A 25,623-nucleotide genomic window follows, 5' to 3' on the forward strand; every position below is an offset into this window, starting at 1 on the left:
TCTAAGCTCTCTAAGCTGCGCCATCTTGACCAGCAGGAACAGGTACTCTACATCAGGAGCAGCTCACCGCGGTCGAACAGCCGTTGACCTTCCGTCCGCCAACTCGCTGTGGAAACATGGCTCTGGGTCGCCTGGAAAAGGCTCAGGCGTGGCTCTTCAGAGCTGTCACGTCCTTCTTCTTCATGATTTTCCAGCTCCTCTCCAGCCCCGCTGCCTCTGCGAGGAAGTTGCCGCCCGTCAGCAACCCGTTGCTGCTCCAGTCAGCGACGCAGCTCGCTAAGAAGATCCGGAGAAAAGAGGTGTGCACCCAACTTATCCATGCCGGACATCAGTTTATTTATCCCTCTGTCTTTACAGAAATGTTGTAAAGCTAGCATTAACTTGGCCTCATTTATATTTGTCTTTCTTTATTATCTCAGGAATGAGCTCAACGGTTGTAGAACCGTAACGTTTTACTGTAATTAAAGCGGCAATGCTGCGACTTGAACAGGCGAAGTAGTTTAAGTGACACCACAGCACCTGTTTAATAACAACACACCTCTGCTACTGTTGGCCCAGTAGAAACAAACTCCTGTGTAATTCAACGATTCCGTTGAGTCAGTATGTACAAGATTAGCGATTAGTTTGATTAGTTTGTTTTTAATGACAAAGAGCATTGAGGTGTCGCTTCTGTTTGTAAACTACAGATACAAACAGGTCACTTTTACACTCAGAGGCCAGGTAATACTGGTTGTAGGTCATCAAACCGGGGAAACAGGGAATATTACCCAGACGTCAGAGGGTTACATGTTTCTAACATAAATATTTGTAGCTCAAACTGCAACACTGAACTGTTTAAAAATCTGATTAAAAACTCATAACTTTTTTCTCTACTTGCATCCATGTTCTGTCCTTAATGTGTCCTTGACTCGCCTTCACACAAACTCTTCAGTGGTCTAAATGTTGTGTATTTGCAGGTATCCAGCGTGGAGGTGGTGCAGGCTTACATCGACAGGATCCAGGAAGTTAACCCTTTTGTGAATGCTGTTGTAAAGGACAGGTGAGAAAGAAGCACATTATCAAACACTTTGCTGTTATCTGCACTCCTGATGTTAGACTGAATATTGTGACTACAGGTGGGCGATGTGAGCCTGGGATCTTATGGTGATATTTTGTGGTACTATTGTGATAACAATAAAAAAGTGATGATCAAAACTACTTATTTCTTCTCTTCTAGGTCTGTATGTGGCTTTGACTGCATTCATAGTACCAAAAACACAAATACTGTCCATAACATTTCTATTTAAAACTCTTACTTAAAGAAGTGTGATTTATGTCACTAACACGCACACATTTAATAATTATTGGTGAATTTACTGATATTTGTCGATGCTCTTGTTAAACGAGCAGTGGAGAAGATGGTAGGAATAACATTTCTGATGATGCTGCCAGGTTTTCCCCCAGAAAACTTGCAAAGCCCCGTGGTTGGGTGTTAGGGCGGTCATACATCCAGCGGCCTGTCATATTTCTGAGTTAAAAAATGTTTAAAGTTGACAGGAAATTTGATATCACATCACTTGATATTCATGTGAAGATTGACACATGAACACCATCTGAAAAGTCTTAAAAAATGCAAATATTTTAAAAAGACTTCAATAAATAAGTAATGCTTAGCCAGGCAGGGGCACAAGTAAAGCCTGGTGGCCCGCCAGGCTTATAATGCACTGAGGGAAACCCTGATGCTGTCAGGGTTTTTTTTTGTTTTGTTTTTTTTTACTCAACATCATTAATTGAAATTTATGGAGAACATGAAAATCTAAATTCTTATAAAAACCTTTGCATGATAAATGATAAAGCATAGTTGTGACTCTCTGTGTCTTTTCCAGTTAAATAACTTTCTTTTTGTCATTTAATTAATGGTGCTACACATTTATTTAAAACATTTTTGTCACATTACATCTGCAAACCTATACAGGATTGTCCTGTGATTCGCTCCATCCACTCGGAGCAGCTCATTTGCTCCGTTTTGAGGGAAAACATCACCACAGCATGATGCCGCCACCACCACGTTCCACCATGGGGATGGTGTGTTCAAGGGGTTGTGTATTTTGCCTGCTGATGGACATCACTTACATATTGGACTGAATAGGAGCTGGATACAAATTCAGGCCACACTTTTCAGATTTCTGTTGGTTCAAAACAAACTCGTGTGCACTATTTTTGCGCTGGCCTCTCACTAAATTTCAACAATAATACACTGAGCTTCTTGTCAGTCAAGAGGTTCCATGTATAATCAATGAAGCCAAACTTACCACCTTTAACATGAACCACATGAAGACATTAGCTTGTTTCCCTTCAGGTTTGCGGCTGCCCTCCAGGAGGCGGCTCAGGTTGATAAGCTCATAGAGGAGGAGACGGGAGGAGAAGACGTTCTGGAGGACAGACTTCCTTTTCTGGGCGTCCCACTGTCCGTCAAGGAGTCCTATTCCCTGCAGGGTAAGTGCTCCGCTTAACATCCGCACCCACGTTCCTGCGACATGATGCAGCTACTTCTGACCAACCAGTCAGTAGTTTTTTTTGTTTCCCTCCTACAGGCATGCCCTTATCCACGGGGTTGATATCCAGACGGGGGGTCGTCGCCGCCGTCGACGCTCCCCCCGTGGCGCTGCTAAAGAGAGCCGGCGCCATCCCTCTGGGCGTCACCAACACCAGCGAGCTGTGCATGTGGCTGGAGTCCCACAACCACCTGTACGGGATCACGCGCAACCCGTACGACCTGGAGAGGATAGCGGGAGGGAGCTCAGGTCCGTAAAAGAGAAGCTCGTTTACATCCCGTCGTCGGGTCGCCACTTCCTCTGCTTCCGGGAGTGATTTCGGTGACATGTGGAGCGTCCTCTGTCTTTGTGTCCTCAGGAGGGGAGGGCACCATTCTGGGAGCAGCAGGAGCGGTCATCGGCGTGGGCTCAGACATCGGCGGCAGCATCCGCATCCCTTGTTTCTTCAATGGTGTATTCGGCCACAAAACCACTCCAGGTGAAAGAAGCTGCCTGATGCATTTCATACTCCCAAATCCTCCCTTTATTTGGATTTCCAATGAAGAATGTGTGTAAAAAGACTCGAACCTGCTGGGAATTATCACCTGAATTAGCGACTGTGTCACTCAAAGATGTATTGGAATCGACTGGTGCAGTTTTTGTAGTTTATTTGCTAAAAAACTGTTTTACTTTTTATCTGTGGACTCATCTGTCTTTGGATATAATGCAATAATAATAATAATAAAAAAAAGAGATTTTAATAGATTTTTTTTCTTTTCTAAAATAAAAAATACAAGTGATTAGAAATATTTTCAAAAAGTGACTTTTGTTTCGGTCATCCCTTCTCTCTGTCGTACAGTTGAGTTATTACGGTCAGGCTGCGATAATTGTTGTTTAATTACAATATAGTCGTAATATTAGCAGAATAAAGACACAATTTTAACTACAAAATGGTTTTTTCATTGAAGAAAAATCTTAGAGTTATCAGGATGTGGCCAACCAGTCAGTGTTTTTTTTTTTGTTTCCCTCCTACAGGCCTGCCCTTATCCACAGGGTTGATAGTGTAGGTCCTTCTTTCAAATAGACCCAGTCGTTTGCACGATCGTTTCGAAGTTTCGCTGTCGTAAAACCGAGACCCCGAACTTTTCAACATTTTTCTGCAAAGGCAGGAAACTTTTAGGCCTGAAAAGGGTGAAACGGTGTGTGTTTCTGGGGGAGCTCAGGGTTGTTGGTGGTGTGTTCCAGGTGTGGTGTCCTGTGAGAACCAGTACCCTCCCACCTCTGGCACTCAGCACGAGTACCTCAGCTCTGGGCCCATGTGCCGCTACGCTGAAGACCTGCTGCCCTTGCTCAAGATCATGGCAGGACCCAACGCTCACAAGTAAGACATCCGCAACATCACTTAACTCTAACTTTTATTTTTAATTTTTTTAATTTTATTTTTTTTTTACCTGTGTGTGTTGGTGTGAAACGTAATTGAGAATTAGGACGACATTTCTCCACGTGCTGCTCTCTGTGACGTCACATAGGAAGAATTAGGTTGGGCGAAATTCAATTGTGAGTCAGGATGTGACCCTATCACAGAGTGGGTATGAATTCTAACATTTTATTACTGTGTGTATATTCAAATTGTTGCAGTCAGAGGTCAATGCATTTGGATAATTATTACAGGTATCAGCGTTCCTTATACAAACCCCACACACGTCTGCCTCTGCCTCGGATGTTTCTGTTCATTACCTCTGCAAATATTGTGCAAACTGCTGCTGGAGTTAAACTCGTTTATCGTTCTGTTTTTGTCCACTGATTAGATAAGGTAGGAAGACCTGCAACACTTGGAGCTGGAGAGGAAAAAAAGAACAGCTCTTAATGTTTGACTACATAATGTTTGATACTGGAAAAAAATTAAGAGGCCACTTTATTTGATCAGTTTCTTGAATGATCTAGTTGATTTTACTTTTAATAGCTTCACGTTTGAGTAAAATGCATATTGTTCTTTTATTCTGCTGACAACATGTCTCGGAAGTTTCAAGCAAAAAAAAAATTATGTGTCGTTATTTCAAAATAACAAAACGGATGGAGTGCTTTCAGAGCTCAAATAACGCAAAGAAAACAAGTTCATACGCATTTAGAAACAACAAAACTAAAGTTTTCCCTCAGGAAGAGTTCAGCAATCAATATCTGGTGGAATAACCACGAGGTTTTCAGTGGGGCTCAGTGCAGTGGGCTCTTGTTTTTTCCCAGAGCTGAAGGTTTTAGTCACACAGTGTCTTGCAAAAGTATTAACACCCTCTGAACTTGTTTCTGTCACTTTGTCATGTTACAATCACAAATGTTTATACTTTTTAATAGATGGGTTTCAGTGTTTGGGGGGGGCGTAACAAAGTCTTGTAAACAAAATTGCCCTTTTGATTTATCATGCAATTGATTGATTATTCTGACCAATGGCTTATTGGTCTATTATATGAAACCCCAATAAAATGTATTTCTATATTTGCATAAATGTGACAAAAGGTGTGGAAACCACTGTATTCTTTCTCCTATAAAAAAAACTAGTTACTCTTTTTACAGTGACTCAACTTACGTTTAGCTCCTAAGCTAACAAGCAGATTTTTTGTTGTTGTTGTTGTTTTTATCACCGCTCTAATCAGCTTGCATGTGTCCGATCAGGCTGTCCTTAAACGCAGATGTGGACCTGAAGAAGCTGCGGTTCTTCTCCGTCCCTCACGATGGCGGCTCACTCTACACCTACCCCGTCAGCAAGGAGCTGCTGGACGCTCAGGAGAAGGTGTGCACAAAAAAAATAAAAAATACAACTAAAATAAAATAAAACACCTACAGATAAGCAGCACACACCCCAAAAGGCCGGGAAGTTTCCCTCTGATTTCCAGATGTGACGTTCTGCAGGTGGTGAAGCGCCTGGAAGCTGACCTCGGGGTCAAAGTGCAGGAGGTGTTCTTTCCTGAGCTGCGCTACGGCTTCCAGATCTGGAACACATACATGGGTCTGCCTGATGAAGAAGGCAAGGTACGAACGTCTGATGGAGCGGGAGTCCTAAAATAAACTCACCAAGCTGCTCTGATCGCCTGGAAATCACTTTCAAATGTTACTGCTAAGTGGGACTCTTTAAAACAAGCTTGCAAAATGGATTTGTAGGATTTCATTGCGTTTTAAGCTTCACTAAGCACTTAGACTCTGAACTTAAACAAGGATAAACGGTTGTGATTTTTACAGTAACCAAAGAAATGACCTATCACCTGCTTCAGTGCCTGTTTTGATAGTTATAGTTAAAAACAATTTCGTATTTTTTCAACCCGACTTTTAGTTTTTGAGATCCTCGTTCGAGTTCTTTTGTCCAGCTTAATACAAGTGTACTTTTTCTTGAACTGGTTTCTGAGTTAGTGAATGGGTAAGATTAAGAAACATTATGTAGACGCTGGACTTAAAAGCCAGATAAGAAGAGAGAAAAGTGTTTCCGTCCAGCGTTCTGCACTGTGAGCCGGATCAATCCTCCGGTTGTTCATGTTTACAGGGAAAAGAAGTGAGTCATAGAAATGTTTGGCTTATTTAAACTAATGTATAGATATAGATTGAACGTGTCGGTATGAAAGAAAAATAAACAGAAGGGCACATAAATACTTTGCGGATAGAGAGAAGGAAAAAGTTTTTATGTAAATATAGAGAAACTCTCAGCGACGGTAGAGTTTTAAGAGAGAGCAAAAAAAAAAAGAAAGAAAAGAAAATAGAATACAAAAATGTATTTTCAAACTTTTTCATCCATCCATCTTTGTAAATGGAGAGAATTGGATGTGGAGATGAACGACGAGTAGCATCCCTGTTTACCTAAAACTGTCTTTAACTTTAGAATTGAGGATGTTTCGGTTCGGCTGCCCGGGTATGAATTTGTCACAAATATCGTATGAAGGTTTATGTTCCAGAGCGTAAGAAAGCTGCGAGGGATTTAGCCACAGCACCTACTGCAGTCTGCAGCCCAGAAATGTAGCTAATCTGTTTAGCTGGCGGCAGACTGCATACCACAACTGAACCTCGACTCATTTCAACATCGCCGCGGCGACCGAACGTCCTACACAAATCCCCGCTTCAACCGAATCTCCTCCCCTCGTCACAATTTGACTTACTTAATGCAGCCGAACAGAGTTGAGTCTTCACTATCCAAACGGATTTTCACGCCCTCCTCTGTGGAGTTCACAGTCCATCTGATAATCTGATAACTTTAACTCGTTTACAACTTCGCTGTTTGCAGCACATAAGGCGGCATCTTATTGGTTCCCTTTGTGAGTTTAAAGTGTGTTTTAAGAACAACATTAAAATCTGCGTGGGATTTTGACGGATTCAATTATTGCTCTGTTTTATTAAAAATAAAGAAAAAGTATTGTTTTAGTCCAGCAGAGAAACCCTGTGATATTTAAAAGAAGGCAGTTGATTATTGTGTAACATATTGTTTCCAACGAGGGCTTTGTCGAACTCCAGAGCTGAGGAAATCTAAAAACAAGTCTCCGCTATGATTTTACAAACACGATCAAATGTTTTCCTCCCCCAGCCTCCTGTGGCCTTTGCGGAGCTGATGGGGGAGCCGGGTCGGCCGGCCTGGGCGTTCTGGGAGCTGCTGAAACGGATGGTGGGAAAATCCGAGCACACCATGCCTGCTATCTGTAAGAAGAGGACAGATGAAAACCCCGGCACTCATTTACACCTCTGTTATCAAAGTTCATGGGAAATGTGTGCATTGTGCAATCGGTTTTAGTGCTGGCCCTCTTCGAGAAGACCCACCTGTCCAAGCCGTCGCCTTTCATCATCCAGCAGAAGGAGGCGCTGCAGAAGAAGATGGAAGAGCTGCTGGGCACCGACGGGGTGCTGCTTTACCCGCCTCACCCCCGAGTGGCACCCAAGCACCACCACCCGCTCTTCAGACCCTTTGACTTCACCTACACAGGTTAGTGATCAAGGCGATCCCTCAGAATCGACCAGTGCCGATTTCAGGTTTGGTTGTAGCAAATAAAGCTAGCGCTGCTGTCTCCATGTTATCTTAAATACACGTCACCTGGGGTCTAAATGTGAGGAAATGTCTTGTTGTCCTTTCAAAGTATGTCAGGCTTAATGTACAGCTGCTGCGTATTGAGCAGCAGCTGTGTTGGGATTAAGGGTGTAGAGTCCAGCCGGTCAGGATAGGACACGTTACTTTTGCTCTGATGCTTTATTCTTCTCGTTTTTAAGGATCAAATGACAGTGAAGAGCTTAGAAGTTTAATTTAGAAAGAAATGATTATCGTCTGAATTAATCAGAAAGTTGGGCAGAAAGTCCCCAGAGGCAAATGGTACTGAGTGAATCTTCACCAGTGCAGACTGAGACCCTGCATAGCTTAGCAGTAGATACTGTAATGTTATTATTGGGTCATTTAACACAAACGAGGAATTAGGTTCGTCACAATAACAAATTTTGCTGGACATTTTCAATTCCATTTTAAAGTAACGCATTGATAATGGCATTATAATGCGAGCAATAAATGTTCATTTTTTAAAAAGCATTAAACACTGTAACTGGAATATTTTTGAAACATCTAAAATAGTTCACGACAACCAAAACCAACAAATAAAACAGAAAAAAAAACTTTTTTATCATCATTCCACTTCTCATAAATAAAATAAAAAAAACTGCATCCAAGAACGTCTTCCTGAATCCTAAAGTTCCAGTGCTGGTGCAAACTATTGAATACATGCACAATGCTCAGTAGTAATTAGCAGCCAATCAGATCCAGATATTCCTATAACCATTAGCCACTCCTTCCTACACAAAGACAATAAAGTCACAGTTTACAGCTGAAGATCACTTCCTGATAGGTAAATGTTTGGTTTAAGTTCAAAGCTGTTGATATCATCAGCAAAACTATATAAGAATCTGGCCACTTTTTTTTCCCCCCCCATTTAAAAAAAACATATAACCCATTCATCGTTATGTCTTGACTGTCCATCTCCAGGTATCCTGAACATCCTCGGGCTCCCGGTTACCCAGTGTCCTCTGGGGCTTGGTGAGGAGGGTCTTCCTCTGGGCGTGCAGGTCGTGGCCGGGAAGCTGCAGGACCACCTACCCCTGGCTGTGGCCCTCTACCTGGAGAAGACCTTCGGAGGATGGAGGGACCCCGGAGCGAAGTGAAGCCCCTCCGCCGACAGACTGACGGCGCGTTGATGGGAGAGCTGCCATCCCCTCGTTCTGCCTCGTTCTCCCTGCTGCAGCACGCGACCGACAAAGAGAACCCGAAGCAAGTTTGGTACTAATAAGGAAAAACTCGTTTCAGTTTGATGTTTTTATCTCGGGACGCGTCGGATCATTCACATTTTCACGGGGGACAGGGGCTTTAGTCACATCTGGCTTGTTTTACAAGAGCAGCTTGTACGGTTGATGCTCCTAAATCCTCATTCTGGAGTCTAAACAGTTTAGGCATAAAATTCAATTCTATCGAAACAGTAATGTTTATCATGACCAAAATGCATTACAGAGATTACAAATTGGTCTAACGAACCAGAGAAATCAAATGCGGATGTTGATGTATGTTGCTGAAGGTGTGAGGCTAATTGTTAAACGTTAACATGAGAAACTAAAAAAGAAAACAGAAAACACTTTCCTGACATCAGCAGGAGAGGCGATGAAAGCAGAAAAAATAACAGCACAATCCTCAACAAGTGAGAAAGTTCCTCGTTTTAGTGAATTAAAACTAGAGGATTTTCTCTCTTTACTTTACAGGTTTTATAAGAAGGTTTGACTGAAGCACCTTAAATCTGCTGCTTATTCTTATTCCCCATCTGAAACCGAGTTATTATTATCACGAATATTCAGCACAGGGATAAAAAGTCCTTGGATCACTAAGTGTCAGCACTAATGCCTCACTAACGTTGGGTTTCTTTTCTACGGGCTGAACGAAGTTTCAAAAACAAAACTTACTTCCACAAGTTTGACTTGATTGTGGGTTTCCTCTAATTTACAAAATTACACATACAGGCTCTGACATATCGGCAGATGTGCATAATAATCTTTCACTGAGAGAAACGATATGCTCTCTGTCGCGTCAACAAGCTCCTGATATAAATTCTGCTTGAATATTTGATCCCAAAATGGATGTGAGCTCATTTTAACTGGTCGCTTTGAAGCATGAATTATATCATATTCAGCCAGGTTGGAATAATTCCAGAAGTTTGATGTTTGTTTGGGATCGAATCCCCGATTTTATCTGCTTTCTTTAAACCATCTACTTGTTTACCCGATGAGAAGTTGGTGTATGTATATTTTTGAGCCTGTATGGAGAATTTTGTACTTATCTGGGTTTTAGAAAAGCCGCGGCAAATTAAAGCAATTCTTTTTGCAGTTCTTTTGTTTTTCAATCGCCCTGAAAAACGAAACAAAACATAAATTATATTAATGTTCACAATGCGTGCCCATAAACGTCCTACTGGAATTGCAAAGCTAATGATGTAATAATGAGCCTTAATATGATCCTGACTGTGGCCTACGGTCACTAAACTGTAATCAAAACCAGATTTTGATTTCGCACCTGCTGGTATTTAACTCTTAATAACAATGAATTGTTTACACTCTGACGTGTAAACGGCCTTTGCGTGAGAAGGAAGCTGTGGCCGAGTGCAACAACCAGTTCAAGCATCGACATCGTCACACGACCTCAGAACAAATCATGTTTCAAAAGTGAAGCCTGTTCAGATTTTGTCGCAAATTTTGAGACTCAATTTCCCTTCCCCGACCAAGTTCTAGGTGAGTGGAAACACTGTGCAGACTTTCCTTTTCACCGCCACTGTGTTAATAAATCTTCCACTAATTTATATATAAATCTAAATAAAGCTCGAATCCAAACAGTTGACTGGAGTTGTGTGACTTTACATTTAATGTAAATCCATCCTTTTCTTCTCGAACCGCCACAGCCGAGTGTTTTAAAATCAGAGTTCTTGCAGTTCTTATTGTTTTGATGATCATTCAAAACTACGAATCACAACTGGAAAAGATCGGTAAACGAAAGCTTCGCTTTTTTTTTGTGGTTTCGCTCCTTTTTTGCTCCTGATCTTTCCGGTTGCTTGTAAATAAAACTGCAAGACGCTTCAACTTCTCGGTTTCCCCAGATCCAGAAAAATACACATTTACGTAGGAAACCCTCCACAAGGAAGCGTCTCTCAGAGGTCGACACGCCGCAGTTGACGTGTCAAATGGTTTGTGGCGCAAAAGAAACGAGACCAGGAAAAATGATTGAAAACTAGTTACACCTTTAATGTGACATGAATACAGTACAGTTCAATCAAATCAAATGGAACGAATAGTATTTAAGAAGCTGGCTGCATACATTTCTACTCTAATAATTTCTTGAAGCACCTTTTAAATCAGTTTCATCATCCCACATCTGGCCTCTGAATCAAAATCAAATCTGAAGGTTTTGGAAGTAATTTCAACTTCCTTCGCTAAATGAAGGAAGTTGAAATTACTTCATGAGTTCCAGAAGGCATGATGCTGCCACCGCCACTGTTTTCTTCATGGTGCAAATCACTAGTGGGTCAGCTGAACTGTATTTATGGCTCATTACAGATGAACTCAAGCAGGTGCTTCAACAAAACATCAGTTTTAAAGTTGTGCCTATTAATGCAACAACGGATTAAGGTTTTTTGGTTTTTTATTATTATTTCACTCTTGTTTTCTAATTGACTTGTACAGGATAGATGTCACATTACGTGTAAAAACTTTAAAACGATGAAATGTCAGTTTACGTTTTAACACTGCGGAGAGCCGCCGGCATGATTCAGGTGAGAACCAGGTCAAACAAATAAAACTGAATCGAAGGAAAAGTAATGACGAAAGATGGTCAACATGGAGTCTGTTGTATCTTTATTTTCTTCCCTTCCTCTGAAAAAGGCTGAAAAATAATCTACACCAACCAGGAGGCTCCTAACAACTTGACGGTACAGAGAGGCATTACCCGCCTGTGGTTTGTTTGTGTTTGTTTTGTTTTTTTTCTTTTCTTTTTTGCGTCGCCTGCAGTGAGAACGACGTCTCGATTTAGTGAACAACATTCAATCTTGAAGGGCCGAAGCTGAAAATGATTTTTTTTATTTTTTTATTTTTTTTTTTTATACAGAATACAGACAGCTTTTGCCTCGGCGCTCAAAGGTGCCAGCCGTAACGTCGCCCACGCTGAACCCGCATCGTCCAACAACTGGAGCGGACTTAAAAACGAACAATAAAAGAGAGAAGGGAGAGAGTGGGGGAAGAAAAAAAAGGAAGCTCTCCATTTTGGTAAAAGGGAGGATTCTTTCTCTCCTTGACAACCTGTCCGAGCTCGATTTGGCCCAAATGTTTGTGTACATAAATGTCTCTTTTTTTTCTTTTTCTTTTTTTGGTGAAGTGTGTGTATGTGTGTGAGAGAGTGAGAAATTTGGGGCGTGGGTTTTTGTGTGTGTTGGGTCCCTTCAGGAAGTGTTGGTGATGGGTTTGTATTTCTTCAGGCGGGTCCACTGTCCTGTCGAATAGTTCATTTCGAAGACCGTGTCGACCAGCATGGTCGTGCTGCCGGTGCCGTCGGCTTTGGGCAGAACCTCCGTGTGCTCGCTCAGCTTGATCTGGATGATGTCCCCCTGCTCCGGACACGGGTTCTCTGTACAGAAAACGGGTCACATTTAGCCCCGAACGGGAAGTACGAGAGCTCAGGAATGAAATTACGATTCAAGGCTGATGCAGTTATGGCGCTAGGCTCATCTTCAAAAGTCTCTGCAATATTCGATGTGAAGCAATCAATCAATCAGGTTGACTGTTACACTGAGAACAGAAAATAAGGCTTTTTAAAAGATTTCTGTCGTTTTTCTTAACATCTTTTCAAGTTAAAGAAATGTAAACAAAACAATACTGGTGAATACTGTGCAAAGAAAGTGCTTGGCACTACGAGGGTTAAATCTGTAGGGAGCCTGTACGGTTTTGGTCTGCAGGTTTTTGTTGTGATTCAGGTCGTACATTTGATTCATAATGGTCTTAAAAATATAAATTGATGCAACCTGCAGAAACCCTGAACATGTCAGATTCTATTCAGACTGCATAGGAACCCTGATCCGATCTGACTGAACTCGAGCCATCATGTAAAGAAGAATGGGCGAAAATTGAAGAGTAGCAAAAAGTGGCTCTACAGCCTGTTGACGATCCCAACAAAAACACACAAAGGTTTGTGGTTGTAATGCGACAAAGGTAAAGGGAAGTGAATATTTTTGCGAAAGGGCTTTGTTGATATCCATTTTGGTGCATTAGTAGGGAATCGCCATGACGGAAAGATCAGTTAAAAACTGGTTTCCTTCAGAGCCAGACAGGTGGAACTAGTCTTCTCTTACCTCTGGATCCAGCCATGAACCCCAGAATGAGAGCCTTCTCTGGCCTGGTGACCTTGTTTGCGGTCTTGAACATCTCCTGAGCCGCGTACATCTGGTCTCTCTGGGGAGCAGAAACAGCAGAGATTCAGCCAACATGTCTTCCTAAATCCTTCTGACTCTAAACCTTCCAGGGGGTTTAGATACCGTGAGTGAGAGGTTCTTTTTGGGTTGGGGTTGTGCTGGCGTAGGTGCTGGTGTCGGTGTGGGGGTCTGAGGGGTGGTGGGGGGCTGGGTGGGAGTCTCCGGCTGGCTGGCGGTTGCGGCCGCCGGCGGCCCGTTGTTGGCCGGCGTGGAGGTGGGCGTGCTGGGGGACGTGGGAGTGGCGGGGTTGGCCGTGGAGCCGGCGTTGTACATGGGCGTCCGCTGCTTGTACTGGTTGGGTAAGGTGGAGCCGGCGCCGGCCGCTGCTGCGGTGGACTCCTCTGGCTGGCGAGCTGCCTGCAGCATGTCCCGTCCAGAACCACCGGCGTTGGCTGTGGAGGGAATCGGGAAACGTTTTCTTTACAAATGAACTCCGGGAGTCGGCAACACGGGGAGACAGAGAGAGCCGAGCTGCTTCACCAACCTGGCTGCGCCTCGGAGCTGGGAATGTAAGAGGAGGAGGGAACCATGCTGGGGGTGGCCGGCAGGTAGCTGGTGGAGGGCAGGGGATTCTCGTTTAGCGCCCCAAGTTTCTGAAAACCAGAACAAAAGGTTTGAAAGAGTCACTCTAGACAAGTAAAAGCTGACAAAGACAGACGTGGACGTGTTATGCGATAGAAACCGGACCCATGCGTGGAATACCTGAGCAGAGACGAGGCCAGCAGCGTAATCTGGAGTGGTGTTCTCCACCACCGCCTCTTCTTTGGCTGCTTTTTCTCCGGCTTCTGGTTCTGTAGTCAGGAAAATGCATCATCCAGTCACCAACACATGCAGAAATCCACAGCCTGCATCCAATATGGAGGGTAAACAGGAGAAGATGCTCACCTAAAGTCTTTCTTCTCCTCTTCGCCTCTCTTCCAGCTCCAACCATGTCCAACTCTGAAATATCTAAAAGCTATAGAAAAAAAAAACTTTATTGATTTTTTCTTCTTTTTTTAAACACAGAGTAAACCAGAATCATTTTACACCAGAATAAAAGAAGTGACTGACAGAAAAAGTGTTTGCCTTTAAATATCTGAACTGCTTGTGTCAGTTTAGACATTTAAACTGACAAGCAGTTTAGATAATAACGTCTATAAAGCAGAAATGCCACTATAAATTTAACTAACTGATAAATTGCCTCTGTAATTACATCTATAAATGATAATACTGTCATTTAGAGACCATTTTCAACTAATAATGGCTTAACAATGCAAGTTTGCCCATTTTAAATACCCAAAATAAACAACCAAAACAATAAGTGCAAAGAAAAGTATTTTCTGTAAACTAAATTGTCCTTCAAAAAATATTTTTCATCAGATCAAGTTTTTATTCATCGTTAATTGATTAATTACTGAGACAGGTTTACTATAAAGTGCTTCTGGTGACAAAAAAGCAAGAACCGGAGGAACCTGACTGCATGCGAATACGTTTTTGCAGCAACTGCGTCGTCATGATGCAGAAATCAGATCAGGAGGTACCAACCTTGACCCCTCTCTCCTTCCGTAGAGGAGTCCGTGGGGAGGTGATGGGTGTGCGGTTACTGGGAGGGCTGAACAAACTGGGAGCAGTGGGGCTGCGGAACGGGGCCTTGGGAATTCCTTTGAGAGGAGCTGTGACGGAAACAGAAAGGCTTCAAGTGACTAAAATGTTAAAAACAAAAAAAAAAAAGAAAAGAAATTGAAACGGTTGAAACGAACTGAAGTCAACGATTTCAAGATCACAAACTCACTTGTCGTATCAATCTTTTTGACCAATCCTCTCCCTTTGGCGTGAAAAGGCACTCCGGCTGTCTTCTTCAGCTGCTGCGCCGTTTCTGTCGCTGCAAGAGAAACCCAACTTGTCAAGATATTTCCCGTGCCGCTGCTACGGACGTTTTCACAACGAGCCAAAGATCCGATTTTATTCCTAGTCAGATTTGGGGAAATCCTGGCTGGCGTACATTTCTGAAGCAGTTCCGCTCTCAGCGTTGCGCTCTTTGGCTTCCTCTTGAGCTGGAAATGTTTGACGGGGGGAGTGAGCGGTCCGACTAGAGTGGTCAGTGCGTTCTTGTTCAGGTACTGGCATTCCAGAGGGAGCATGGCGGACGCCTCGCACTCGCCCACTGAAGAGAGAGAGGTTTTGTGTCTGTGACTGCCGACAGGAGCAAACGGGTTCATCCATTTGGTTAAAAGCGTTTAGGTCAAACACAAGAAAAAAAATAAAATAAAATAAAAAAGGCAAACGGTTCCCCCAACCTTTCTCCCTGAGTTCACCCAGGATGTCCTGCACATTCGGATTCTGCTCCTCCAAGTCCAGGTTGAGAGAGCCGGTCTCCGGGAAGGACTTGAGGATATCGGCCACCATCAGCACCCAGGGCTCTGAATCCACCGTGGCCAGCTGGATTATCTCAGACAGAGCCTCCTTCATCTGCCGGGACAGGAGGCAGCGGGTCAGACACTGACCGTTTGTTTACCACAGCTAGGGCTCAATTCAAATTAATGTAGAATGAATTTGATGAGAGCTGTGTGGATATTGATCGTTTCAGAATAAACTATACAGCTGCTGCATTCAAAGAGAAGGAAACTATAATAATAAGTCACTACTGATGGCAACTTTGTCGGTATTTTAATTTTATGCTGATTAAATATACTTGTCCTGGTGTGCAGAAAGTAAAGGTCAGAAGATGACAAAGAACAAGCAAACATGGAGGGAGGAGCAACAAATGGATGCTTCAGTCGTTATCAAAGATGCTAAAGGATGAAGAATGGTTTTTGGTGTGTAGTCGATTGATTTTTCCTTTCACGAGTAATACTGCTCTGTTACAGAACTGTGCACAATACTTGAGTCACCTCTCGTTTCTTTCTATTCTTCCTCAGAGAAACTGAAACTTCTGGGAAATTATGATCAAGAACTCAATCAATGAGTTGAGACATAAAAACTGAGAAATGAGACACTGTGGCACGTTTCTTTTGGCAACGTATATATTTTAATCGCAAATCAACAGGTTGTCTGCCTCAACATGATTTCCGCAGATATTTGAATCAATGAACAAATCTTAATAGTTTAAAACATTAAATGATGTTTTAACACAAACATGGTGATTTCCAAATTGCAAGCTGACTAAAATATGAAACCCTACAAATAATGCTATTTTAGCCAAAATAAAGTGAATTCTTGTCATTTATTGTCATTATTATAATGAGCTACAATTTCATTGAGACAATTAATATTCGCATTCATTTATTTAACTTATTGATAAAATGATTTGCTTTTTAATTTTTTATTTTATTTTCAAATATATTATAAAACTTCACAATACTATTTTTAGTGATTACTTTTAACTTTGTAACCTTTAGCATCGTTTTTTGCTCGTCTTAAACTGTAGACCCAACTAGAGTTAGTATCTACAAAATGAGGCATAAAGAAATAATGTAAAAGCAGGTTCTGGTTCGGGACTCTTGCGTGTCTAACAAGATGACCGAAAGCTGCATTCGGCGCAGCTGAAAGCGGATATGTCGGGCCGGGTATTGGTACCGCCCTCCAGCGCAGCCAGATCCTGCGTCAGCCCCTCATCCACCACAATGTCTGCAGGAAGCCGCCAGGCTAATGTTGCCCGCGTAAGCTGCAGAGTTTCTGCGGAGAAAACCAGACTTTCTGCGTTGCTAATTTAGCCACGGAGCAGCCCGCCGTTCGCGTTTCATCAATATTACACGTAAACGGCGGTAGAAACGCCTCGGTTAGTTGCAGAAAGTATCCGTCTGCTCTTCCAAAGTTAGCTCGACCTGTTAGCGGTTAACGACAACAGTTTTAGCTTTCGGTTAGAAAACAAACGTATCCGCCGCTTTGTGATTTAGCTCAGCCATCTGCGAACGGAGCTCCTCTCCTGGATGTAAACGGGTTTTACCTGCGCCTCCCACTTCTACGCTTTCGAGAGTAACTTAACTGAAGCTCCGCGACCCACCTCGTCAACGGTCCGCCTGGGAAGATGCAGCATCCCGAGCAGCAGTTTGAGCTTCACCGGCGGCGACAGGCTCGAAAAACATAACCGTATATTGTCGATTACTGACACGGTGAGAAGGGAGGCGATGCTCGGAGGCGTCCACAGCTCGTCCGTGGAACCTAGTTTGTTGTGAAGCCACAGGCCGGTGTCGCTGTCCTTCATCGACGCCATCTTGGAAAAAGAAGTGTTTTGAGTTCGGGCATTTTAACAGGCTACCTAAGAAAAACAGCAGTCAGGACCCCGCCCACACCAGTTCGGGCGACGTATATAAACATTGAACTATGAAAAGTGCAGAAGGAAAGCAGGAGTTTATCCCTGCTGTGGAAAGTGTCGTCTGTCTTTACAATTGCGTCTTTTTCTTTGTGTAAAAGATCAGTTTGAATTGATGTTTTGACTTCTACATTTGCATAACTTAAGTTAAGCAAAATATTGAGACAAGGGGGCGAAATACAAAAGTATACTGTACCTGCATGCAGGCAAGTTTTAGTTTCGCAGTATCTTCATTTTAATGCATATTTAAAACTCCAAGCTGTATAAACTTGAATGCTTATTGAAAATAAACATATCAGCTGATGTGTATGTGTTTAATGAGAGAAGGCGGGGCCTAAGGAGATCAATACCCTAGGTGTGCATAATTATTAGGCAGCTTCTTTTTCTCAGGAATAATGGGCCATAAAAGAGATTTAAGTGACTCTGGAAAGTCCAAAATTATAACTCACAGGGATGCAGCGCACTTGAAATTGCTAAGATATTGTGGCGTGATCACAGAATCATCAAACGCTTTGCTGCAAAGAGTCAATACGGCGCAAGGAACGTGCTGGTATGTGCAGGTTCTACAAAAGATGAGCTAGTTGGACCGTTTTGGGTTGAAGATGGACTCAAAATCAACTCCCAAAACCTGCTGCCAGTTTTTAGAAGACACTTTTTTCAGGAAAAAGTCTGAAAAGAAGCCTATAATTTTTATGCAGGACGATGCTCCATCTTATGCATCAAAGTACTCCACTACGTGGCTAGTCAGTAAAGGCCTTATAGATGAAAGAATAATAAAGTTGATCGTCAACAGATCAAGAAACTGACAGACTCCACGAATGGAAGTTCATGGAGTCTGAAAATAATGGTGGCTATATTGGTCACTGATTTCTTTTTTTTTTATGTCATAAATGTTTGTCAATTTAGAGTTGCCTATGTATGCCTATACATTTATACATTTCATACTTTTATTTTATTTTTTTTCTATTTGCACAAGGCTTTATTTTGAATGCTGCCACCGGAAGCTTTAACTCTGTTCTGCAAAAGCTGTGTTCAGGTATCCTTCGGCGCATGCGCACGTCGCTGTTCTATATAAATCATTGCTCGGTGGGCATTTTAAGGCTGATCTGGTGGGTTTTTAAAAAGCATCCTCGGCTCATTGAAGGTAATTAAATATAAAAACTACGGAATAAGCCACAATAATTCTGTATATGGCGCATTCATAAAGGCGGTGTTCTGCGAACTGAACGTATAAATTTGATCAACAAAGCCCGTAATGTTTTTGTGATTTGATTTCCTGGCGGCCTTTTTATTACGCTCTCCGTAGCTTTTTCATCTGAAATGATTTTTTTTTCTTCTTCCACCCTCCAATCTATAAATAACAGGAGGCTGACCGGACCATCGCCATGGCGTCCAGTGGATCATATGTGCAGGTAGCGCTGGTTCTGCTGGCGGTCCAGCTCGTCTGTGTCGGAGCCGCTGAGGCGGATCAGGAGACGGGGACCGTGATCCCTGCCGAAAGTAGGTGGATCAAAAAAAAAAAAAAAAAAAAAAAAAAAAATTAAAATAGAATCTGAAACGCTGAAAGAGATGAAAATACGTCTTCCTTCGTGGTGTTAGTCTTTCATCCGCTAATGATTCCGCATCCCACAGGGAGCACACAGTGGAAATTATGGGTCATTCTTTGTAATGAATGCGACCATTTATCTCCTGGGGGCTTAAAAATAAGACCGGAGATGACAAAAAACCTCCAAAAAGACCCCACATGCAATTAATGCTTGTAGCTCCGCGTGAAGATGGAAACTGAATTTAAGACGAAGGCTCAATACTTTTAGTAATGACTAGCCAACATTTTCAAACCAGTTTTATTCAGTAGTTTTAAATTTATGTCCATTTCCCGTTAAATTTGCCTCCTGTTGTAGTAGAAGATCACAGCCTTGTCTCATTTTGGACCCGTTGACCTTATTCTGTACTGACGTTACTTGCACCTGTTTGATATAAATAAAAAGTACAAATTAAAAAAGCTAAACTTGTTACATTTCTTAACACTTTGTGCTTGCAGGTCGTCCATGCGTTGACTGCCATGCCTTTGAGTTCATGCAGAGGGCGCTGCAAGATCTGAAGAAGACGGCTTTTAACCTTGATGCCAGGGTCAGGGAAACTTTTAATCTGCTCAGACTATTAGAGCATGAACATCATCTTTTTGCTTTACCTTGTGGGTGTTGTAAGTAGAGCTACTTAAAGCTTTTAAGTAGCTCTACAACAATTTAAAAATTGTCTGAAGAGTTTATAGGGTCGGTTTATTAATCAAAATAAGTCACTTTGCAGTGAAAAATGGCTTTTCACTTTGAAGATTTATTCTGCTTTTGCTCGTCAAGCTGATTTTTATACCAGAACGCCATTTTTAAATTACAAATCGAATATATTTTGGTTCACTGCTTTTTGAGATCCTTTAAACCTGCTTCATGTCGTCAGAGGGGTCCTAAGTGATTACTTGATTTTACCCGTCAGTCCTGGGTGTCGACAAATTTAACCAAAACTGTATCTGATCACAGTTAATTATCACAAGGAAGGCAATTATATTTTCACAACAGGCCAGGTTTGATTGGGTATATTTTTGTCTCTCTAAACAATTATCTGAGAAAAACAGACATTTAGAGCTTTGTGACTCATCTTGTTAGAATATATTTAATGCAGTAAATACTGAAACTAGCTGACATATTAAGTCATCAAAAAGCCCAACTAAATGATCATTCTTCCCTCTTGAATTTGATAAGTCCAACCTGACCTTCTGCATCTTATAGGGCATTTATCATACCATTTATCTCTTATTGAGACAAATTTCTTACCATGATAATAATTTTGATTTATCATTCTCACGGTAAATTAAAATGAATTCTGCTTAAAAAAAAAATAAAGAACCGTATTACAAATGCACATTTTTCCAGAGCCATATCTGTGGTTGTGGGGCTGTAATTGTTGTGCCATGCAGTCACAACCACACATTTAATTAAAAAAGAAGCAATAAATATATCTTATTGTCACTTTTGTTATCACAACTATACCACAAAATATCGTGATGAAGCTTAAAATCCACCTCCGCTTTGTTGCTACAGCTCCAGTCAGAAAATATCCATCATTCTTGGCTTTTTAATATTGCATCTTTGCAGATTAATAATCATTCCACCCTGGGGGAAAAAAGAAAAACAAAAAAAGAAACAATTCAATCGCATTATTAAAATATCCAAATTAGGATGAAGACTAATCCAGATAATGAGTTTATGGAAACTTCCCACCGGAACTGTTTTTCTTTGGGCAGTAGCCTCTCCAAACAATCGTAATCTGGCAAACGGGATATCTGACGTCTCTCACACTGGATTGCTTCCTGTTGCAGACGGAGACTCTGGTGCTGCGGGCCGAGCGGAGGGCTCTGTGCGACTGCATGGCCACCACCACGCTGCGCTGAGCCCCGCCCGCTCCGACACGCTGACAACGATCCGTCTCAGACCTCTACACATGTACAGAAACTCCCATCTGAACTTCTCTGAACGACAGGCACTTTATATGATTTGTTTTCATCACATTTGGGTGCAGCTCTGATTTCCACCACAGGGGGGCGTCATTGTTTTTTTTATTTATTTTTTATTTGTTTGTTGTTTTTTTTCGTGTGTGTCTTACTTAAGACGCTGACGTTGATGTTCGCCACACCTCTGGATTGTCCTCATCGTCCTCGTCGGAGCATAAACGCGTTTTTCTACTTTCTAGTAACTGACTGTAAAACGTAGACACAGTAGGATGCATCTGTATATGATTGTGCTGTATGAGGTCACTGTTTACACTTTGAACTGTAGCATCAGAGTTTATTTGACTGCTCACAATAACAGCAGTTCGACATAGTAATTTAAGATAATAAGAATAACCTGACTGTCATTTAAATAATTGTAATTAGCTGACTCAGAGCGGATGGGTGACTTACAAAGGAAGGTTCTGTTTCCTCCACGCTCAGCTGTGGAGACGTTTTTTGTTTCTGTGAAGATACTTTTAGGAAGAACACGCGTAGGTCTTGGTTTAGCGCAGCACTGTAGCATGAATTTATAGCACTTTTGTTTCACGTGGTAAAGGTCGGTGTGGTGCAAATGGTGTGAACGCGCTTGCCGTGCGTCTGCGGAGCTCGGCCCGATTTCCAGGCGTCTGCAGGAAAAGTGATGAGGCGGGCGGGATCGGACGAGCTGCGGCATCAGCAGGGAGGGGAGGAGGGGATGGAGAGAACTGCAGCAGGGAACAGAAAATGGTCTCACCGTTTCATTAACAATGTAGTTTGCAAGTCACAAGAGGCTCCACTTACAGTGATAATGTTGTACCTATAAATAAAAACACCAAACAACCGTCGTTGCTCCTTTTCTTCTTTTTCTTGTGGGAGGCGGGGGCTGACCGGTAACAAAAGAGAGAAAATATAGATTTGTGACTGCTCTAATGAATAAATGCAACAATTTAACTTAGTGCCACTGGAAAAGGGAACAACTGTGGTACAGCAAATGCTTAAAACCAACAAAAAATATGATTAGGTAGTGAAATAAACCAAAAGCTTTTTGCTGGTCATCAGTTATTTCCTGCCGTAAAGCATCACCAAATTCACATCCTTTTAATATATTAGAATAAAAGTAAATTCAATTCAACTATAACACTCAGAGTCATCACACACAGAATGATGCATTTTAAGACTTTATTCCTGTTAACCTAATTAATCATGACAAACCCAAAATGTTTCTCCTAAAGGTTTGAATATTCTAAACTATCGATACAAAATGTGGTCTCAGGAAAAAGTCGTGGTCTACTCAAACTTGGAGAAGACAGTCGCTGACGCCTTCAAGAATCAGAGTGCTGTTCTCAAGCTTTTCCGTAGAAAGTTGAGTGGAAGGAAAAAGCCACAAGCAATATAAATAACTGCAGCTTTGAGAGGACTGAAGGAAAGCCTGTTCAACGGGCGGACATGTTTGTATGGGAACATAGTTTCATATCCAGGATTAACTTCTTCTCAACCAGAAGACGTTACAGTCACCGAGTGAGAGGACATACATTCGCTCACACTGGGTTTTATTTGGGGGTGTTGGGGTAGAGATGGTTCAAAACATTTGACTGTCACACATTTCAGATTTTTATTTGTAAAAAGAAATGATGAAACCCTGGATGCCTTTACTTGAGCCTCACAATTATGACCCATTTCATGTCAGTACCACATAACTCTAGTTAATTACGTTGAAGTTTGTGAAAAATAAGTTAAAGGAACAATATGAAGAATTTTGAGGATTTCTTTTGGGATTCCTCCAAACAAATAAAAATATTCTAGAGCAACGTTCTGAACCCTGGCGCCGCTTTAGTTCTGGGTTTTGTGCAGTGAGGCAACAAAAGTAAAGCTCTAACATAATAATGCTGTTTCTGCTTACCTCATCTCTTCCTAGACACACATACAAACATCTTAAAAAAAAAAACATTATTTAAAGCCGTGATTACCACCAGGAGGAGAAGGAAAACAAGAAAATGAAATCCATCACCTCAGTTAGGCTCTTATCTGCACCAGCAGGAGGCGCTCCGAGTGCAGGCAGGCGGGCAGCTGTGTCGCAGCACTGCGCCACTCTTCTTGCTTCCTGGTGTGTGGAAGCTGGCTCCGAAAGCGGTCAGGCCGAGATTCTGTAAACAGATACAGGCAGGGAAACGCCGAGGAGCCCCGCCGGGCGGCGAAGAGACTGCGGTGACCTGGCAGGTTTCTCTGCTGCCCTCCTGAGGGCGCTCCAGCCTGCCGGGGCCGATGGAGGTTTAGACTCGGTAACTTCTTCCCCCAATCCAACTTCTCTTTCATCTGCTCCTGGAGAATCTGACTGCATCGACAGCCAGCTGTCAGAAAGTCTCCAGAGGAAAGTCCTCAATACTTCCAGTCCCTTTTAATCCGTCCTTCATCTGGGTTCGGGGCTCCTCTCACCGAACCACAGGGGCTTCCGCTCGTTGTTCTGTTGTTGCAGAGCTTCTCAAAGCAGATCGCAGGGAAACCCAGGCAGAGCCACTGAGCGGGACAAGCCGAGTTGTTGAGCTCAGAATATAACTGCAGAAATGGTCATTAGAAAGAACTTTATGGGCATCATTATTTAGATTTCAACTAATTATTTAAGCAAGACCTAGTTTAAGGCACTTCCCCAGGGAGTCAAAATGTCAGGGGGCGGTATGAATGCTAAATAACATTGAAAACAATCAGCTGCACCCCAATTAAGTCTTTTTTTAAATTTCTTTCCAGCTCATCAAGTTAGTCAAACTGGAGTTATAAAACCTCCCGAGTTATAAAAGACTGTAAATGAAAGAATGACTGTGATCCTGAACTGCATCACCAAGCATAGATTATCACTTCAGTGTTAAAGCTGTGACTCTTGCATCCGTCCGGTGCTCTCTCCCTAAACAACTGTTTCACTCTCACATGCCTTGGGCCGGCTCTGCCCTCTAGCTTAAACAGTATGTTCACAACTGAGCCGCAGGCAGCCATTTATTTTCTCCACTCCCGCACGCTGAGGGAGTGGAGATACAAACCCGCTCTGTGGGGGGCGCTGACGTCGCGAAGGGCAGATCTAAGATACGGGATTGCTGCTGGTCGCAGAATGTCAGCTTTGTGTTTTCCTCTGCACTTCAATCAGGACGACGAGGCTCGCTATAAGGGAAACACCGTCGCACATCGTCGCCGTTCTTCGTGAGAACAACCAACCTGCTCAACTTTTCACATTCACAACCCTCAGATGTTTTTATCGAACAGATGGATAAATTAGTTCACGCTGTGAGGCATTGTCATGGGAAAGATGGAGAAACAACCAAAACGCATTTTCTTACTTTTGCTGTTCTAAAAATACTCTTCCCCACCTCCAGCCGCCTTACAGAGGAAACTCATTTCTGTCCGTCTTGATCCAGAACATCTTGACCACATGAGGGTTACAAGCTAGACAAGCTGGTCAACCGACAACTTCCATTTTTATCTCAACTTTCCTTCCTCACAACAGACTGGAGCAGTGACAAATTTACAGCCAACAAGACTCCAAATGCTCCACCAATCTCCTCCATTTTGCCATTCCTCCTTAACAAGATCCAGAGATACTTGAATTCCTCGCCTTGAGCCAAAGACAGACCCCCAATGGAGCTGACTCTCATCCCAGCTGTGAACACAACTGCATCATCTGCAAAAAGTAAAGCAATTTTGACTTATGTAAAAGTGGCTAATGGGTTAAACTCCTCAATTTGGATGTCTATGTTTACACTAAAAGACAGCAGCTGAGAGTTTTCTCTGAGATTTTCCACTAATGAAGTTTGGAAAACTGAGTGTAATTCACAACACTCCTCTGAAAATCCACACAAAAAAACGTAAAAAGGGTTTTTCTGTCATCCTGAAATCAGGCAGCTGAGAAACCTAAATATGTCAATAGCGACTGGGTTGACTTTGCTTGAGCTTAAATGATTCCCAACCTGCTGAGCTTTTGTTTTTACTTCAAACATGCATCAGATCTCTGTAACTTCCTGTGAAATACGTCACCTAAATGTCAGCTGAATCAGTGGCATCCCAACTTCATCTTCCGACTTGCAACTGACAGAGACTCAAACACAAACAAGCCCAAAGTACGGCTGTCACACACACAACAAGCCATGGCACACATTGTAGGATTTACTGTATATTTTTAACTTCTTACTGCAAATATGGTTAAAAAAAACTAAAAAAAACTCAAGCAATCCATGAATTCTTAATAGTTTCAGTTCAGGAGAGAAGCACTGGTCAGACGGATTGAATCTATCAGAGATCTAAGATCAGAGTTTATAGAAGACGCTTCCAAAGCCTTCAAGATATGAAGACAATCTGAAGGTCAAAATGGGTCAGGATCACACCTGAGGCATTTGTCAAACTGTCGATCAGCACAAACGTTCCTACCAAGTATTGAAAAATATTACATGTAATGTCTTCCCTTGTTATTCCAGCTAACTGAAGGATTATTTTTCCATTCCCGTATATGCATGGACTACCTGGATTACAACAGGCATGCGGGGTGAATTACATGTGAACAGGTGTGTCCAATACTCATTTTCCCCGCTGTGAATAACTGACAGAATATTTGTTGATTTAAAAGTTTTGGTTCGATATCAAAAACCGACTTTAATCTCAAAGAATAAAGTGGATTTTAAGGGAAAAAAATATTTTTTTTTTTTCCACCTTTGCAATCAATGCACACAGGTGGAGCGAACAGCAAAAACCTCACTTATGAAATTAAATGTAACATTCATTGCCTAGTTTTTGTGCCATTGCTAAGAGTGTTTACAACCT

At 42.2% G+C, this 25,623-nt stretch overlaps 3 protein-coding genes across 7 annotated transcripts; 2 read left to right on the plus strand and 1 right to left on the minus strand.

Moving 5' to 3' along the window:
• faah2b (fatty acid amide hydrolase 2b) lies at positions 1–12,616 on the plus strand. 2 transcript variants are annotated; one of them, XR_006368777.1, is made up of 12 exons: positions 1–299; positions 957–1,039; positions 2,339–2,475; positions 2,574–2,783; positions 2,893–3,012; positions 3,759–3,894; positions 5,181–5,298; positions 5,418–5,537; positions 7,072–7,183; positions 7,276–7,464; positions 8,506–8,787; positions 11,656–12,616. XR_006368777.1 is itself a non-coding variant. In XM_044097730.1 (11 exons), exons 1-11 carry the CDS (start codon positions 117–119, stop codon positions 8,679–8,681), a joined length of 1,584 nt encoding a protein of 527 aa, XP_043953665.1. In that variant the 5' UTR covers positions 1–116; the 3' UTR covers positions 8,682–10,393. The 2 variants fall into 2 exon arrangements, 1 of the variants encoding a protein (XP_043953665.1); XM_044097730.1 differs by lacking the exon at positions 11,656–12,616 and having other exon boundaries at positions 8,506–10,393.
• On the minus strand, positions 11,139–17,370 carry nelfa (negative elongation factor complex member A). Its single transcript, XM_044097729.1, has 11 exons — positions 16,995–17,370; positions 15,289–15,460; positions 14,994–15,155; positions 14,784–14,873; positions 14,537–14,664; positions 13,898–13,967; positions 13,715–13,803; positions 13,497–13,605; positions 13,076–13,404; positions 12,893–12,992; positions 11,139–12,171 (listed from the first exon to the last, which is right to left on the minus strand). Exons 1-11 carry the CDS (start codon positions 17,202–17,204, stop codon positions 11,987–11,989), a joined length of 1,644 nt encoding a protein of 547 aa, XP_043953664.1. The 5' UTR covers positions 17,205–17,370; the 3' UTR covers positions 11,139–11,986.
• lg18h4orf48 (linkage group 18 C4orf48 homolog) lies at positions 16,508–21,671 on the plus strand. Of its 4 annotated transcripts, none has more exons than XM_044097732.1 (4): positions 16,508–16,650; positions 18,668–18,803; positions 19,345–19,433; positions 20,677–21,671. In XM_044097732.1, exons 1-4 carry the CDS (start codon positions 16,546–16,548, stop codon positions 20,746–20,748), a joined length of 402 nt encoding a protein of 133 aa, XP_043953667.1. In that variant the 5' UTR covers positions 16,508–16,545; the 3' UTR covers positions 20,749–21,671. The 4 variants fall into 4 exon arrangements, with proteins under 4 accessions (XP_043953667.1, XP_043953670.1, XP_043953669.1 ...); XM_044097735.1 differs by lacking the exon at positions 16,508–16,650 and adding an exon at positions 16,664–16,769; XM_044097734.1 differs by lacking the exon at positions 16,508–16,650 and adding an exon at positions 17,792–17,853.
• Positions 21,672–25,623: the final 3,952 nt, after the last annotated feature.

Source organism: Gambusia affinis, linkage group LG18 (genome assembly GCF_019740435.1).
Source record: "Gambusia affinis linkage group LG18, SWU_Gaff_1.0, whole genome shotgun sequence".
Classification (NCBI taxonomy): Eukaryota; Metazoa; Chordata; class Actinopteri; order Cyprinodontiformes; family Poeciliidae; genus Gambusia; species Gambusia affinis.